Source organism: Ailuropoda melanoleuca, chromosome 4 (assembly GCF_002007445.2).
Source record: "Ailuropoda melanoleuca isolate Jingjing chromosome 4, ASM200744v2, whole genome shotgun sequence".
NCBI classification, from domain to species: Eukaryota; Metazoa; Chordata; class Mammalia; order Carnivora; family Ursidae; genus Ailuropoda; species Ailuropoda melanoleuca.
In genome coordinates, this window is record NC_048221.1 from 474,743 (window position 1) to 492,047 (window position 17,305).

General features: G+C 65.5%; 2 protein-coding genes and 1 non-coding gene across 3 annotated transcripts; 2 read left to right on the forward strand and 1 right to left on the reverse strand.

Annotated features, from left to right (window-relative positions):
- On the forward strand, nt 1–7,163 carry GRIN3B (glutamate ionotropic receptor NMDA type subunit 3B; the record flags this gene model as incomplete). The annotated part of the gene is given in 11 exon segments (XM_034659998.1): nt 1–69; nt 71–262; nt 1,784–2,376; nt 2,837–3,869; nt 5,585–5,727; nt 5,830–5,945; nt 6,035–6,186; nt 6,430–6,570; nt 6,646–6,692; nt 6,772–7,110; nt 7,112–7,163. Coding segments are annotated over 11 exon segments (2,877 nt in total), but the record flags the coding sequence as incomplete, so codon positions are not given.
- A 71-nt stretch (nt 7,164–7,234) lies between these two features.
- Nucleotides 7,235–16,401, reverse strand: TMEM259 (transmembrane protein 259). The gene is made up of 10 exons (XM_034657356.1): nt 16,010–16,401; nt 11,522–11,797; nt 10,772–10,871; nt 9,642–9,752; nt 9,312–9,434; nt 9,124–9,224; nt 8,980–9,041; nt 8,745–8,939; nt 8,579–8,678; nt 7,235–8,468 (listed from the first exon to the last, which is right to left on the reverse strand). Exons 1-10 carry the CDS (start codon nt 16,226–16,228, stop codon nt 7,923–7,925), a joined length of 1,833 nt encoding a protein of 610 aa, XP_034513247.1. The 5' UTR covers nt 16,229–16,401; the 3' UTR covers nt 7,235–7,922.
- Nucleotides 16,402–16,745: 344 nt separating this feature from the next.
- Nucleotides 16,746–16,852, forward strand: LOC117802158. Its single transcript, XR_004625198.1, has one exon. It is a non-coding gene; the product is annotated as a U6 spliceosomal RNA (small nuclear RNA).
- Nucleotides 16,853–17,305: the final 453 nt, after the last annotated feature.

Sequence of the window (17,305 nt, forward strand, 5' to 3'; positions counted from 1 at the left end):
GCCCTGGCCCGGGCCGCCCTGGCGCCTCGGCTGGCGCACAACCTAAGCCTAGAGCTGGTGGCCGCCGCCGCCCCCTGCCCGTGACCCCGCCTCGCTGGCCCGCGGCCTGTGCCAGGCCCTGGCGGCTCCGGGCGTGGCGGCCGTGCTGGAGTTCCCGGAGGCGCGGCCCGAGCTGCTGCAGCTGCGCTTCCTGGCGGCCGCCGCCGAGACCCCCGTGCTCAGCGCGCTGCGGAGGGAGGCGCGCGCGCCCCTCGGAGCCCCGGTACGCGGAGACGCCCGGGATCCGGATGAGGGAGGCCCCGGGACGCTCCTGGGGCGCGGGGGCCGGGGGTGCGACGCCAGAGTCGCCGGGGCGCACGGCACCCGGACTTCTGCACCGCGGATCCAGGAACCCCGCCCCCGCCCCGGGGATGCCCAGGAGTCCAGACGAAGGGATCCCCGGGGCTCGCAGGACCTGGACCCCTGGACCCGGGATGCTCCCAGAGCGAGGGAACCCAGAACCAGCCGCGGGACCCCGTGAGATGCTCCTGGACCCAGGATGGCGAGACCCACCCGTGCAGACCCCTTTCCTGGGCCTCGGTGATGGAGCCCACTGTGTCTCCTGCCCCTTCCGGCCCCAGGAGCCATCCCCTGTTGAGCAGGGCCCCTTCCCAGTCGGAGGGCGTCTCCCAGTTCCCACCAAGCAGGGCCCCAGGGTGGGCAAGGGAAGCTCCATCCCTGGGGGTGCAGTTCGGGGGTCTGCTGCTCGGGGATCTTCCCAGCCTCCTCTGGGTGGGCTGTCACTCAAACCCCTCCATCCCCCACCCTCCCCATCGTTGGAGTTTATTCTCTCCTTTATTCCACCCCCTGGCCTGGATTTGGGTCTGAATAAGTAGAAAACGGGATAAGGAGGAGAAAAGGGTGACTGACAGGGCTCTGGGTGTCCCGTTGTGTCCCTGGGACAGACCCCCTTCCCAGGACAGCAAGGAGGGGCCCAATGTAGGGATATGGGTCTGCTAGGGGCCTCCCACCCTCCAAACCACCCTGAAGCCCCCTCCCCAGCTTTCTTCTCCTCAGAGAGGGGAGACGCCGACCCTAGAGGAGGCCCGGGGTCTCACTAACCCCGCTGTCCCTGTGTCAAGGCCTGTCCCCTGCCCCCTGCCCCCCACCTTGTGGGAAAGATGCAGGACCCAAACCCAGGCCTGTGGCGCCCTCTGCTGCCGCCTCCAGGAACTGAGCCCCTGCAGTTGTAACGTCAGTCTTTCGGGAGAGCTAACTTGACCTCTCTGGGGTCATGGAGCAACCCCAGCCCTCTGGATCCTGTCCCCACCTGTGCAACACCTTAGAGGTCTGGCAAGCTTTCTCATCCTTCACAGGCTACAAGCAGATCCAGGAGAACTTCCTGGGTGCCACTGGACAGAGAGGGGCCCCTCAAAGTCCTGGCTGGCCAGGAAAGTCTGAATAGACGAGGGGCAATGGAGCTGGGTTTTGAAAGATGTATAGGAGTTGGCTGGCATAGAGGGATAAAGGTATTCTGGCCGGGGAATGCAAAAAGCCTCAAAGTGGGGCACTCCCATGGCGGCTGGAACCAAGAGAGTAGGCCCTGAATGTCAGGCCAAGGAGGCTGGGCTTTGTGCTGATGGCAGTGGGGGGACAAAGAGGGTGTAGAGTGGGGCGGGCTGCAGGAGGCAGGCATGCCGTCCAGGTTTGAAGGTGACGTCTATTTATTGAACACCTACCGATGGGGGTGGAAGGGTATGGTGGGTCACAGGTTGCCAGCCGTAACTCTGACCCCCCCCCCCAGAACCCGTTCCACCTCCAGCTGGACTGGGCCAGCCCCCTGGAGACCCTGCTTGATGTGCTGGTGGCTGTGCTGCGGGCGCACACCTGGGAGGACGTCAGCCTGGTTCTCTGCCGCATGCGGGACCCTGCCGGCCTGGTGGCCCTCTGGACAGCCCGGGCCGGCAGGGCCCCAAAGCTGGTGCTGGACCTGAGCCGGCCAGACCCAGGCGATGGGGGGCTGCAGGCATGCCTGGCCCCCCTGGGCGCCCCGACAGGGGGCTCGGCCCCAGCCCCGGCGGCCGTACTCCTCGGCTGCAGCCCGGCCCACGCACGGCAGGTGCTGCAGGCAGTGCCTCCTGGACCCCGGTGGCTGCTGGGCACGCCACTGTCCGCGAAGGCGCTGCCCACTGAGGGCCTGCCCCTCGGGCTGCTGGCACTGGGCGAGGTGGCCCGACCCCCGCTGGAGGCCGCCATTCACGACGCGGTGGAGCTGGTGGCGCGAGCCCTGGGGAGCGCAGCCCGGGCCGAGCCAGAGCGTGCCCTCCTGCCTGCGGCGGTCGGCTGCAAGGACGGGCAGCCGGCTGGGCCTGAGTCCTCTGGCCGCTTCTTGGCATGGTGAGTGAGGACCCCGTTGTGTGTGTGGGGGGGTGTCTGGGCCCCACATCCAGCCACTTCTGCCTGTGAGTCATGAAAGCACCATTACTGGATGCTTGCTGTATACCAGGCATTGTGCCCTGACCAGGAAGTGGGTTTACGTCTCCGGCAGGAGCGGAGCCAGGGGAGGGGCCTCAGGGGAGGGGCTCGGGGTGCTCTGAGGGAAGCATGAAGGGCGGGGAGGGAGACAGGCGAGGCTGGCACCTGATCCCACGAGCCCTGCAGGGTGAACAGCCCCGCCGCGCCAGGCGGCTTCACCCGGGCCTTTGAAGTGGGGAGTTGTTGGCTTCGGGCCAGAGGCGTTGTCTCTGCCTCCATGGCGTGGGTGCCCAGCTGGCCAGGGGGTCTGGTGGGGGGCACACGACAGCATCCACCGTTGTTCCTGTCCTCCACTGCCTGACACTGGCCCCCTGCTCCCCAGGTTCCTGGCCAACACGTCCTTCCGGGGCCGCACGGGGCCCGTGTGGGTGACCGGCTCCTCCCAGGTGCACATCTCCCGGTACTTCCGAGTGTGGAGCTTGCGCCAGGACCCACGGGGTGCCCCGGCCTGGGCCACCGTGGGCAGCTGGCGGGCCGGGCGGCTGGACTCAGAACTGGGAGGTGCGGCCGCACAGCCCCCGCCCTCCTCGGGAGCGCGAGCCCGGCCCAAGCTGCGCGTGGTGACGCTGGTGGAACATCCGTTCGTGTTCGCCCGGGAGCCGGACGAGGACGGGCAGTGCCCCGCAAGGCAGCTGTGCCTGGCCCCCGGCACCAATGACTCGGCCACCCTGGACGCGCTGTTCGCCTCGCTGGCCAACGGCTCGGTGCCACGCGCCCTCCGCAAGTGCTGCTACGGCTACTGCATCGACCTGCTGGAGCGCCTGGCGGAGGACGCGCCCTTCGACTTTGAGCTGTACATCGTGGGCGATGGCAAGTACGGTGCCCTGCGGGACGGCCGCTGGACCGGCCTGGTGGGGGACCTGCTGGCCGGCAGGGCCCACATGGCCGTCACCAGCTTCAGCATCAACTCAGCCCGCTCCCAGGTGATGGACTTCAGCAGCCCCTTCTTCTCCACCAGCCTGGGCATCACGGTGCGGGCCCGGGACACGGCCTCGCCCGTCGGTGCCTTCATGTGGCCGCTGCACTGGTCCATGCGGCTGGGCGTCTTTGCTGCCCTGCACCTCACCGCGCTCTTCCTCACGCTGTACGAGTGGCGCAGCCCCTACGGCCTCACGCCCCGTGGCCGGAACCGGGCCACCGTGTTCTCCTACTCTTCGGCCCTCAAGCTCTGCTACGCCATCCTCTTCGGACGCACCGTCTCCAGCAAGACGCCCAAGTGCCCCACGGGGCGCCTTCTCATGAACCTGTGGGCCATCTTCTGCCTGCTCGTGCTGTCCAGCTACACGGCCAACCTGGCCGCCGTCATGGTCGGGGACAAGACTTTCCTGGAGCTGTCGGGGATCCATGACCCCAAGGTGGGCAGCTGTGGGGCCTGGGGGTCAAAGCTGGGAGGTCACCCACTCACCCAATTCCCATCCCAAGACTCAGCCGCATGCCGCCGCCCGCTCCTGAAAACATTTATTGAGCGCTTGGTGTGTGCCAGGCATTGGGGGGCCCAGCTGGGACAAAACAGGCCAGGGGCGGTGTCAAGAATCAAGATAAGCAAACTGACGGTGTGTGGGATGGCTGTCAAGTGTCAGGGAGAAAACAGGGCAGAGTGGGGACGCAGGGAGTACTGGAGGGACGTCTTCTCAAATGGGGGCAAGGAATTCCTCTGGGAGGCAGTGACATTCAGGGGGCTTTTACGTAGATATCAGGGAGGAATGTTGGGAGAGAAGGCACAGCAGGTGCAAAGGCCCCGAGGCAGGAACAGAGTGGGAGCAGGGGCACAGGGCACATCCTGCAGGGTGTCTAAAGCATCTCCTGAGCCGGAACTTCCCCCCGGAGCCCTGGAGGGCTGTGAGCAGAGCAGAGGTGTGCCCCAGTCTACGTATCTCTTTTTAATGAAACATTTTAAATATTCCTGAGAAGGGAGCAATGAGCACCATGAATGAACCCATCGTCTGGCTCCAAAATCAACCCCCAGCCAGATTCCCCGCCGAGGCAGGCCCCAGCCGCTGGACTGTCATTTCACCATAAATACTCCAGAAGATTTCACATGCATCAGGTGTCCCCCTTTCCCAGTCGCCCCCCCCCCCGCCCCCACGGTTTGTTTGAATCTGGGTCCTAAACACACACATGCTGCAGGGAGATTTCCTCCCCACTTACTTGTCCCAGAAATTCGATTGCTGGAGGTATTTTTTGTCCAGTAGCAGCTCCCGCTGTTTGGATCTGGCTGATTGTGTCCCGGGGGGGCTCACCCAGTTCTGCTGCACCCCGGGCTGTATCCATTGTCAACTGATAACACCTAGACCCAGGGTGTCTGAGGAGCCAGCCGCGCACCACAGGTCGCTGTCTTAAAGACTGAACAAACTCTTAAGTGCGCCACAGCGACTCGAGAACAGCACGAGGACAGGTGTGTCCTCATCAGAAGGTCCCAGACAACACTGCTGTAGGGGCTCTAATTCAGGTCTGGCGTTTTGGGGGTGCCGTAGCCACATCAGGAGGCATGGGTCAGTGGAACCGCTCACTCATCCATTAGCAGTTGGCAGAGCGTGGGCTGCGCTGGGAGGCCAGGGTAGAGGCGGCTGGCCCAGGGGGCTGGGGGGCTGAGCGGTGGGGCAGGTTCCGGCAGACCCGGGGAGAGAAGAGGGAGGCCAGGGGCCAATTCGACTGGGGCAGGAAGATCCAGGAGGTCCGGTGTAGGGGCCCGCTGGGGAGGGACTCCCGTGAGACCCCAGGGGAGCCGTGGAGGAGGTCCGGGGTTCAGGGCCAGGTCGGCACATGGGGGCCTTTAGAACACAGGCTCTCACCCAGGCAATCCTGCCCTGGGGGGACAGCGGGCCCTGTCGGGTGACACCACGACTGGGGAGCTCCTGGCATCGAGCGGGTGAGGCTGGAGTCCTGCGGAACCGCCCAGCGCCCAGAAGGGCCCCCGGCTGATCCGGCCCCAGTCGGACCGGCGGCGGGAGAAGCTGGGTGAGAGTCCGGGGGGCCCGGGCAGCCCCAGGAGCGTGCACGGAGCAGGGCGCGTGGCGGAGCTGCAGGCCAGGGCCAAGTGCCCCGGGCTGACGAGCTGCGCCCCCCGCAGCTGCACCACCCGTCCCAGGGCTTCCGCGTGGGCACCGTGTGGGAGAGCAGCGCCGAGGCCGACATCAAGAGCTTCCCCGCCATGTACGCGCGCACGCGGCGCCGCAGCGCGCCCACCACGCCCCGCGGCGTCGCCATGCTCACGGGAGGCCCAGCGGGGAAGCGGACCCGGCGCCTGGGGCGGGGCCGGGCGGAGGAGGCAGGACACCCGGGGCGGGGCCTCATCCCACGGCTCGACCCCGGCAGGAGCGACCCCCCCAAACTCAACGCCTTCATCATGGACAAGTCGCTCCTAGACTACGAGCTCTCCATCGACGCCGACTGTAAACTGCTGACCGTGGGCAAGCCTTTCGCCATGGAGGGTGAGGGGCCCCCGGGACCAGCGGCCCTGGGGCGGCTCTTCTGCAGCTGCGTCCAACCTGGCCCCAACCCAACCCCTGGCCTCCCCTAGGCTACGGCATCGGACTCGCCCAGAACTCGCCACTCACCTCCAACCTGTCCGAGTTCATCAGCCGCTACAAGTCCTCTGGTTTCATCGACCTGCTGCACGACAAGTGGTGCAAGATGGTGCCTTGTGGGAAGCGCGTCCTCGCCGTTACAGAGGTGGGGGAGGGCCCGGGACCCGGGGTGGGGGGCCCTGAGCCTGCATGGGCCTCACTGAGGTGGCGAACCCCCTGCTCATTGCCAAGATGCGCGCGCTCCTACGAAACCCCAGCGCCAGTGGTCCCCGGGAACCCTGGCTCCCAACGGGGAAGGCCAGCCTCCTCTCTGGCCCAGTCGGGCCCCGCCCCCGCCAGCGCTCCCGAGTCCGGCCGCGCCGGTGAAGGGCCCCCCGTGTCACCCCAGACACTGCAGGTGGCCATCTTCCACTTCTCCGGACTCTTCGTGCTGCTCTGCCTGGGGCTCGGCAGCGCTCTGCTCAGCTCGCTGGCGCTCCCACGCATCCGAGGGGGCAACACGCTGCAGTACTGGCTGCACACGAGCCAGGCGAGGGGCCGGTCGCAAGCGGGCGGGCGCGGGCAGCCTCCATGACCCCCACAAGGCCTCTGTCTGCGCTTGCAGCGAATCCACCGCGCCCTCAACACAGAGCCGCCCGAAGGACAGGAGGAGCCGGAGCCCAGGTACAGGGCCCCTCCCCCGGGGGACAGCGGCTCCACACGCCCTGACCCCGGAGGCAGAGTGGCTGAGGACACTGACGCGGCCCCATCCGTCCCACGTCCCCAGGGCTCTCGAGCAGCAGCAGCGGGACACACCGGCTGCGTCCGCGGCGAGCTGGACGCGGATGCGCCGGGCCATGGCGAGGGAGCGCCGCGTGCGCTTCCTCCTGGAGCCCACGGAGGCCGCCGCCACCGCACCTGCCTCGGAGGCGGAGGGGCCGCCCGAGGGCCCTGTCTGGCTCTGCTCCAACGGCCGCCTGCCGGCTGTGCTGCCCTCCGGGCCTCCGGCCCCCGGCGAGCTGCAGGAGCTGGAGCGGCGCCTCCGCCACGCCCTGGTGCGGCGAGGGGAGCTCCTGGCCCAGCTGGGGGATGGCCCGTGACCGGCCTCTGCGCCTGCTCCAAGCCCCTGAAGTCGCCCGGTGACCCACCCCAGGGAACGCACCCCAGAGCCCGCACCGAGGGCCCTCCCTGCACGCGCACACAGACGCTCCCCGGCCGCTGTCAACAGTTTATTCTATATACAAACACAATTTTGTACACTGCAATTAAATAGAATGGAATGAGCGCTCTTCGGCATTCCTCACCGAGTGATTCAGTTTGGCCACCAGCCCTGTCCCACTCCCGCCCCAGCAGGGCTGGACCCCACGCCCAGCCACCTCCTCCAGCGTTGGCGCCTGTACACTGCACCCCGAGACCGAAGCGTGACCTCTGCCCTCCCAGGACCCCAGCCCTGGTACACACACCTGGGGTCGGGGGCCGTGGAAAAGGCACTGAGCATGATGGAGCACCAGCTGAGCGGGCCGGGACAGCGAGGGCGACCCCACCGGCGTTCACCTTGTTAGAGACCTGTCCAGCTCTGCTGCTGAGGGACAGCTCACTCCACACGGTTCACCAGCCCTTTCCAGAACCTTCCACAGAGCCCCCACCCCCCCCTTTGGCCCGCCTCGATTCACCAGCTGAGGGGGCCCACCACTAACGTAGCAGGGACAGGCCTCCGGCAGGCCCCACACTGGGGAAGAGAAGCCCTGCTCTGGGCAAACCCGATGGACCCTGACACCGCCCAAGGCAGGCTGGGTAGTCCCAAGAACCACCAGGACAGCTTCTCCAACACCCAAGGGCTCCACCCAGGTCATACCCAGTGGGCCTGCATGGCCAGGGATGGGGCGGTCAGCTGCCCAAGGCTCAGGAACCGACCTCTGGGGGTGGGTCCACTGGGGCTGTGGGTGCAGGGCTGGGCCCACTCACCCCGGCAGCTAGGGGCGCTGTGTCATGTGCCAGGGAGTTGCTGGAGGGGGCACTGTCCTGGGGGGTTCGGGGGAGCCCCCCACTGGGGCTTAGCAGACCAACGGGCCGCCGCTCCAGCAGGGAGGCACTGAGGCCAGACAGGAAGGAGGCGTCTGTGATCATGGCAGCCGTCTCTGCCATCCAGCCCAGGTCGCCGCTGGCTGCCGCGGCCACCGAGGCTGCTGCGGCCACCAGAGAGCTGGGCGCCTCAGCCACGGGCCCGGGGCCCCCATTACTGCCCGGCAACCTAGGGCCCAGGGCGGGGGGCTGGCCAGCAGGGTCGGGGGTGGCGGCCGGAGTGCCCCCATTGTTGTTCAGGTCGTCCGGAAGCGCCGTGGGGACACCGGGGCCGAGCGGCGGGGTCTGTAACAGCATCTCCTGGATTCGGATCTGCTGCAGAATGGCGGGCAGCTCGTAGTGGTGGAAGAAGTAGATCATGGAATGCTGCAGGGGCAGGTGTGGGCCCAGAGTCAGGCCAGCGGCCAGAGCCAGAACCCCGGCCTCCACAGAACCCTGTGCAGGCGGGCCGCCCGGCGGCAAGGCGGGCCCCTCACCTGGATGAAGAGCCAGGAGGTGACCAGGGCCAGGCTGCTGTACTGGCCGTTGAAGCGATAGTGGTAGGCGTAGAAGGCGAAATGGTACAGGTAGAACCACCTGCAGGGAGGACAGTGAGACGCCACCCCGGACCCCACCCCGGACCCCGCGGCCCGCGGTGCTCACCGCAGCCAGTGCCTCTTGCTGGTGTTCGTGTGGCAGCAGATGGCGTCGTACTGGTCGGCCAGCCAGACGATGAGGATGATGTAGAAAGCCGTGGTGGTGTCGTTGAAAAACTCAGACATGATGGCCTCCATCCCTGCGGGGAGGCTGCGCGGTCGGCGCGGGGCCCGCGGGCGGGGCACAGGAGCGGGGNTGGGGCTGAGCCCGCCCCTCCCACCCAGCCGGCCAGCAGGGAGACTTACCAATGAAGACGAAAATCTGGTGGTGGGAGTATCTGAGCAGCATGGAAACACTGAGGGTCTGCAAGGAGGGCGGTGGGATGCCTCAGGGAAGGGCCGTCCCGCGCCTGCCCTGCCTGCCCGCCAGCCCCCGCGGCACTCACGAAGATGACCATGATGACGAAGGCGGCCAGGTAGGACGTGCGGGCCATCCACATGCTCACGAAACGGTAGTGCTCACCCGACACCACGTTACGCAGGAAGCCTGCTCGGAGGTGGGGGGGAGGCCGTGAGCGCCTGCCCAGCCTCTGCCCCGCGCCCCGCCCCCACCTGGTGCTCAGGCCCGCCGAACCCTTGTTCTCCTCGTTCTCGGCCAGGCCCTTGACGCTGGACATGAGGATGTCATCATAGCCCAGGAACTCGGCCAGCAGCAGGCGGCTGAAGCGGTCCCCAAAGCACTGGTCTCTCGAGGGGTCTGCGGGCAGGCACACGACGGAGTGTGCGTCTGGCCAGGGCCCCCGCCCGAGAAACGCTATGACCCTTACGCCCCAGGATGCCGTGGAGAGGAAACTTCTTGCGGCCAGAGAGTGGACATGGCCGCCGGACCTCGGACCCAAGTGCTTCCCAGCTGCCCCCAGGCACCCTCCCGGGAGCCCCCGGCCTTGCTCTGGGGGACACTCACCCAGGGTGACCACCATGACGGGGATGCTGAGCCGCTGCCGTGTGGCCTGTGACAACCGTAGGAAGCCATACTCCAGTGAGTACTCCACGACATACTCGTCCTGCGGCCACGCTGTGGGGACAAGCCCCGTGAGCCTCCAGCCCCGTGAGCCTCCAGCCCCGTGAGCCTCCAGCCCCGTCCGTCCCTCTTCCCTGAGGGTGCTGGGCGACCACTCCTGGTGGGCTCCGGGCCGTGAGGGGGAGGGGCAGGGCCCACCCAAGGCTCCAGGCTCGGGAAGGCCGGGTAGAGCCCTGTGCACCAGACCCGCCACACGGGACCCGCAGTGCCCCGGGACCCCCGCCCGCCTCCCACCTCTCACAGAGGAGGCTCCAGACAAGGGACCCAGTTACTGGGGGCTCCAGGGCATCTGTCACGGCCCCGCATGCTGCTGGGGAAAGTAAGGCACAGGGTGGCCATTCTCCGGGGCCAGTGCTGACCGGGCTGCTCAGACCCTCGGGCCCTCTGCACAGGGGCGTGGCCCCAGGTGGCGAGCCCCTGATGTGATGGGCACGGCTCATCAGCCCAAGGGGCGGGTCCTTTTTCTTCTCTTTTGAAGATTTTATCTACTTATTTATTTGAAAGCACGTGCATGAGCAGGGGGACCGGCAGGCAGAGGGAGAAGCAGGCTCTCTGCTGAGCAGGGGGACCGACGCGGGACTCCATCCGGGACCCTGGGATCATGACCTGAGCGGAAGGCGGACGCTTCACCGACTGAGCCCCCAAAGCACCCTTTTTTTTTTTTTTTCAAAGATTTATTTTTTAAGAAATCTCTCTGCACAAGGCACTTGGGTGGCTTAATCGGTGAAGCGTCTGCCTTTGACTCAGGTCACAATCTCAGGGTCCTGGGATGGAGCCCCACGCTCAGCGGGGAGTCTGCTTGCGTCCCCCTCTGCCCCTCCTCCTACTTGTGGTGTGCTTGTTCTCACGCGCTCTCTCAAATAAGTAAATACATAAAAACCTAGAAAGGAAGAAACAAACAAACAAAGGAAAAAGGAAAGAAATCTCCACACCCAACATGGGGCTCAAACTCACAACCCCGAGATCAAGAGTTGGATGCTCCCCTGAGCCGGCCAGAGGCCCGCAGTGTGTACCTTTCGTGGGTGTCTCTGGGAAGGGGAGCTCCTGGCTGTCATTTGGGGCCTCAGTACCGCCCGGTGGCTTCAACACCTTGGGCTCAATGTCCAGCTCGAACTGCGGAGCGCCAAGAGGAAGCGTGTCAGTGACCTGGCCCAGAGGCCCGGCTCCTCTGCTGACTGCACGGACGCGCACTCCAAACCTGGCTGCTGTGACCTCCAGCCTCCGCTGGGACGCCCTCCACTTCTGGGGCTGGAAGGCCTCCCAAAGCCCCCACCCCAACACCATGCTCCCCTAAGTGGCCATCTCTAGGAAGGGTCTGCATCCTGAAACTGGGCCTGCCTGGCCAGGTCTGCACCAACCATGGGACCCCGGCCTCTAACTGCTTCAGCAGGTCCTTCCCTCCTGGCCGTGGGCCCGCCACATCCACCTGACCCCTGCCGGCACCGGCAGCCACCTGCACGTGTCCCCTGACAGGGCATTCCCCACCCCACAGGCAGCCACTCCATCTAGGACAGCTAGGACCAGCTTCAAGCTCTCAGCCCAATGCCCCCCCCCCCCCCCCGCGGCTCCTTCTCGGCGGTCTCCGCCCTTGGTGTCCCCAGAAATGGGCCAATCCCTTTCCAGTAAGGGCTCAGAAACGGCCCGAGGCCCTGAGTCTGCCCAGCACAGTCCCGCCCCCAAGGCCACACCAGCAGGAAAAGGCTGGGTGGAGCGAGGGGCCCAGGACCACACGCCCCCGCGTGCAGCACGCCCGGCCAGCTCACCTTGACGGACGTGTTCCCGAACATGTCCACGGCCAGCTCCGCCTCCTCCTCCCCCAGCTCCGGGCTGCCCGGCTCCACGGCCAGGCCGGGGAAGCTGCCGCGGCGGCCGCCGTCACAGAACTGCAGGAAGACGGGCGCGCGGCTCGAGTTGTGCTGGACCTCCACACGCAGGATGCCCTCCCGCGGCCACTTGTCCCGCACGTGCTCCAGGCAGTTGATGGGCGAGCGTGAGAAGACGATGTGGATGTAGGCCAGGACGAACAGCACGAACAGCGCCTGGGGGCAGGAGACAGTCAGTGAGGAAGCCTGGGCACCGGGAGGCCCCTCTCAGCAGGGGCCGCGGCAAGTCCCGGGACGGCCCTGAGACGTGGGGATCCCTCTCGGCCACGTGCAGGACGCTCCCCTGGGGACGGGTCAGACTGGGAACGGGCCTGCCCGGCAGCCTCACGCTCTGCCTTGTCCTCAGAGCACCCCTGATCTCACCAGCTACAAACAGCCTCCCATGCCCGGCCCAGCGCCCTCTGCACCCCTTCTGGGCTGGCAGGGCCAGCATGCTGCGCCTGAGACATGTCCCATCTGTAACATGGGGACAGTGCAGCTCTCACCCAGGGGGATCCTGCCCCCAGGGGACGCTGGGCATGCTCCTGGCATGGATGGGTCGGGCCGGGGATGCTGCTCAGCCCAGTGCCCAGGCTGGCCCCCCCACAGAGAGTGACCTGCCCCTTGTCAGCAGTGCAGGAAGGAGGGCTGGTGGGTGAGACTGTCCTACGACACCCCAACAACGGCACCTTTTGCTTGCCTTGAAGCAGGAGCATCAAAAAGGCCAGCCCTCCCCGTGGGAGCCCACGTCACTGTCTGATGGCTGCATTTCTCATGGGGCCTTTGGCCAGGTGTCACTCCCCCAGACTGGATGCTGCGTCTCAGGAGACATGCCCATGTATCACCCACGGCCCCCGCCCTTGGCAAAAGGGCCCAGCTGGCCTGATGTGACACCCATCACTGTTCTGGGAAAAGTGGGTGTCCAGGAGCTGGCGACCCCAGGGGCTGCATTTCCTCAGGCCAGTGCAGCCTTCAACATGCCTGCGACCCTTGGCCATATGGCCAGCGGCAGGGACGCCAAGAGCCCCGCACGTGCCCCCAGTGCCAGCTGTGGACCGCCTGCCTTGACAACTGGGCAGCAGAGCACACACTCCCATCCTGGCCCAGCCACGGGGGCTGTGACCTGAGGGGGACACAGAAGCCCCGAGTCTGAGCACGCAGCCACAATCCTGGACCCAGCTCCGCCTGAAGCCAGGAGCCCACCCCGACCCCAGAGTGCTCGCTCCAAAGCCTCCTCTCTTGGGCCAACGTGAGCTGTACTTCCTTTGCCTGCAGGCAGAAGTGCCCCTCCCCCGGGACGCCTGCAGAGCCCCCCACAGGCCAGCCCACCCAGTGCCCCTCATGACCCAGTCCCTCCCCCCAACATCGTGTTTGGAGACTGCCGAGCCGGAGATGGGAGGGCTGCAGCCCAAAGCAGCCACAGGATGAGGGCAGACAGCTGTGCCTTGTGCTAAGCTCCTGGCCACATTTTCCAGGCCCAGATGTCAAGCACACCGCCCACCAAGAGGACAGCGCTACCTAATGTACCAACATCTCACAAAGAAGGGCTGATGTGCAGTGTGGCCTGGTGCCAGGGGCTGCCCAGGCACTTCTCCTGGGAACACAGGTGTTTGCCACTGCCCCAGTTCGCAGATGAGGAAACCAAGGCAGAGGCCACATGGCCCAGAGAGGTGGAGCTGGGAATTAAACCCAGAGGGCATGCTGGACAGGGGGTCCCCAGGGGAGGGAACAGCGCAGGACACACTCCCAACAGACCCTGTACAGTGTGTCGGGGAAGGGCACATGAACTGAGGGGGGGCTGGTGGCACCAATGTGTGTGATCCCAGAGTGGCCCCCAAGTCCCCAGTGTCACCCTGGTGCCTTCTCCAGCACTCGAGGGGGTCTCCCCACCAGCATCTTTCTCCTGCCCTGAGGCCCCAGGTCTACTGCCCTTGACTAAGTGGGTAAGTCCCTAGAGACAGGGCCAGGAGTTCCCTACCCTACCTGACAAGGTCTGCCCTGATCAGGGCCTCAGTTTTCCCCATTAGGAACAAGGGGGATAAACACAGCTTTGGTGCCTCCAAAGACCTATCACACCCATATATGCCCAGGCAAGGCAGCAGCCAGCCCTGCATGGGGACCCACAGCCCCCCAATCTCTGCCACTCCATGTGACCCCACACATCCAGCCCCACTGGCCTTGCTGACCTTCCAGCCCCAGTGCCTTTGCACACCCACTTCTGGCTGCCTCGCTGAGGCCTGGGGCTGCTTGATCCCACACAGACCCTGCCCCACCTGTCTCATCCCACGCCCTGCTCTCTCCCTCCCTCCTTCTCTGCCCTCTCAATGCTGCGTCCCAGGACCAGGCAGGAGGGGGCACGGAGAATGTGTTCAGGGATTCCCACTCACAGCACTGGGAGCACTCCACACACCTATCACACATCGCAGTGACACCCTGAGGGTCACCTCCATTCTTCGGAGGAGGGAGGGAGTAGCAAAGGCACCGAATATCAGAGCCCCCTATTACCCCGCAGGCATTGCTCAGTGGCTGCAGGGTCAGGCTGCCCAAGGTTCAGAGTCCAACCGGACAAGCTGGGGCACCTAGTACCCGGTGCTCCAGGACTTGGGACGTCCTGGTCTGGCCTCGATGCCAGGAAAACCAGCAGAGGTGGAAGCCAAGGCTGCTGGAACATGGGCCCCAGTCACTCACTGCCTCTTGCTCCCCCACAGGCTGGCCTGGGGCGGGGAACTGGGTGGTCTGGGCTGCCTCACGGCCGTGAACTTAGCTGAACGGGGACCAGAGAAGAGACAGCTATGAGGAAGTCCACAAAGGGACCTCGGTGTCTGCAGCAAGAGCACCGGAAGCTGCGCAGGCAGGAAGCAAAGACACGGAGCTTTCTGGAACTTGCACTAGCCTCACAAATCAGCCGGTCCCAGCCCCTCACTGTGCAGATGAGCAAAACAAGACACTAGGGGTCGGGCAGACTCGTGAGGTACATGAGGCCTCCAGGCTTTAGCCCACAGATCCCTCGGCCCAGCACCCTGGTCCAGAGAGGAGAGCCCAGGAGTCTGAGAGCCTCCCAGGACACCTGACAAGCTATGCCAGAGACAGCTGTATGCCAGGCTGGTGCAAACACACGTTCTGCTCCCAAGTGTGGAAGCGGTGGGACAGAACTGAGGCGACCAGGACCTGCTCTCAGTGGAGGCTGAGCGCCTTCTCGTCTCTAACCAGGAAATCATGCCCACACACAGACTTCTGTCTACACACTCAGGAGCCCAACCAAAGCCCAACCCCGACTCAGGAATCCTCCCGAGGGGACCCATGATGCTCTGGGGGGCTGTGCGGAGGGAGAAGCAGGAAGGCTGGTTCCACGCAGCAGGAGGCAGTCTCACAGACAAGGGACCAGTGGCCTTCCCGTAGACTGTGGCAGGCCAGAACCAACATCCAGGTCTGCACTCCTTCCACCAAACCCCAAAGTGCCCCCGGCTCCTGACCAATCTGGTCTGGCCAGCACCCCAGTTGCCTCGAATGCCAGCATCAGGCCCCCCTCCGCAGACCAGGCACCCAAAGCTCACTTGGTGATCTCAGCATCTCCAGCCCTAGTGTGGAGCACTCGGACAGGAAACGAAGTAACCATCCACCCAACCCGGACCAGCACTCTGCTCAGGAGCACAGAACCTTCTCCGAAAAGCCGCAAGGTCATCGGAGTGAGACCCCTTCTTAGAAGGACCGAGGCCAGGGCCAGGCCTCCCGGAGCTGTGGTCACGGCTGACACTTCTGCGCCACTCGAGGGAAGATGGGAAGTGGGTTCACACAAGGCCCCATGCTAAGGCAGCAGGGCTGGCTGTAACTTCGACACTAACCCTGGCGAGGCGTCTTCAGCTAGGTCACGTTCCCTTGAGAGGCTAAGTGGAGGGGGCGGGTGGAAGATCTAAGGGAGGGGGGAGCCCCAGGAAAAGAAAGGAGCAGGTGAAGTTGGAAATGGGGAGTGGCTTCCAATGCAGGGAGGTGGGCAGTGGGGAGAGGAGAGGGGAGTCTGGAATCCCCGGGGTTCCGCGAAGAGCAAGACTAGGGGTACGTCTGGGCCAGGACAGGGCTGAGGATCCCAGGCAGCACGGTCAGGGGTCCCGGGGCTGGGAAGAGATCCCTGGCAGGTCAAAGCTGGGCTCCCGGGCTCCAGCCCCCCGAGGTGAGGGACCCGAGAAAGGGTGAGGCCGGGGGCGCTGCCTGGAGAGCACTGCGCGTGAGTTTCCGCAGTCGGGATCAGGGGCCACCAATCGCAAGATTAAGGGGCCCGAAAAAGAGGGGTTCGCTGCCCCGGCGGGGTCGGGGTCAGAGGTCGCAGACCTGGGAGGAGGGTCCGGCCGCTGGGGTCAAGGGTCAGGGGTCTGGGGTCGGGGCCTCGGTCACCTTGAGCAGCACGAAGAACTCGAAGAGACGGCGGAAGGCGGGTGGGAAAAGCCGCGAATAGGTGACAGCCATCTTGAAGAAGAGCGCGTGGAAGAGCCGGTCGCGCACGTTGATGAGAGGATTGGGGTTGAGGTTGGGGGTGCGAGGCCCGCGCGCGGGGACCGGGCCGCCACCGTTGGGCCCGGGCCCCGGGGCCCCGGGCGCCGCGTGCTCCGACATGCCGCCCACCGTCGCGCCCTAACGGCCCGCAGGTCCCCGAGGGCACCTCCCGGCCGCCATCGGCCGTTCTCGCCGCGGACGCGCTGCTCACCGACGCCCGGCCGCCGCCGCCGCCGCCATCTTCCGCCTCCGCGGCCTGCTGATGCCAGCGAGTCGCCGCGCCGGCAAGAGCGGCTTCCCTGCGCTCGCGGGGAACCCTGGGATGGTGGCGGCCGGCCCACGGCGGCCCCGCCCTCTCTCCTTGGCCAGAGGCGGGGCTGCTTCTGGTCTGGGTCTTTTGCATATCATCCCCCACAAGCCTTCGCGGCTGCGAAGCGGCACCTGGGCGATTAAATTAGTCTAAAATCTCAGGGTTTTAGCGTGATCAGAAGCACTCAAAGCAAGCGTGATACTAGGAGATAGTCATTTACACGGAGCTTCAGAAAAATCACGGTGAGTGCGGTTTCATCAGTTTGGCCTAAGTGTAAAGTGATTTTATTTTTGAACTTTAAATAGTCCTGTGTGAATAGCAAACACCGTGCTCGCTTCGGCAGCACATATACTAAAATTGGAACGATACAGAGAAGATTAGCATGGCCCCTGCGCAAGGATGACACGCAAATTCGTGAAGCGTTCCATATTTTGCTTCAGCTGCGGCTCTCAGCGAAGGTGTGTGGCCACGAGCATCTATAGTGCGCCTGCTGCATGCGCGAGAAGAAAGAGCGGTTGTAGAGCTGAGTGCCGTGCCACCGTCGGTGGGCTTGGCCTTCTGCGAACTGCTTGGCTCGGGAGGGTCACCCACCATCTCTCGCTTCCCGGCCCCCAGCCTCCTGCGCGGGCGCGGCTCGCATCCGCCACCCGCGCAAGCTTGGTCCCCCAGGGGACGACAGCGTGGACAGGACTGTGCAAGCCAATGCGGGACCACCCACAGTGTGGACCTGGTCCCCGAAAAGCCTCGGAAACTGCGGTAGGCGTTCTTGGACCCGCAGGCGTGCCCGCCTTCAGGCTGCCGCTGGGCTCACAGTGTGCCTGCCCACCCCAGCACCCTCCTGCCCAGACAGCGCACAGCCTAGGAGGCACACTCCACGTGCCCCCTCC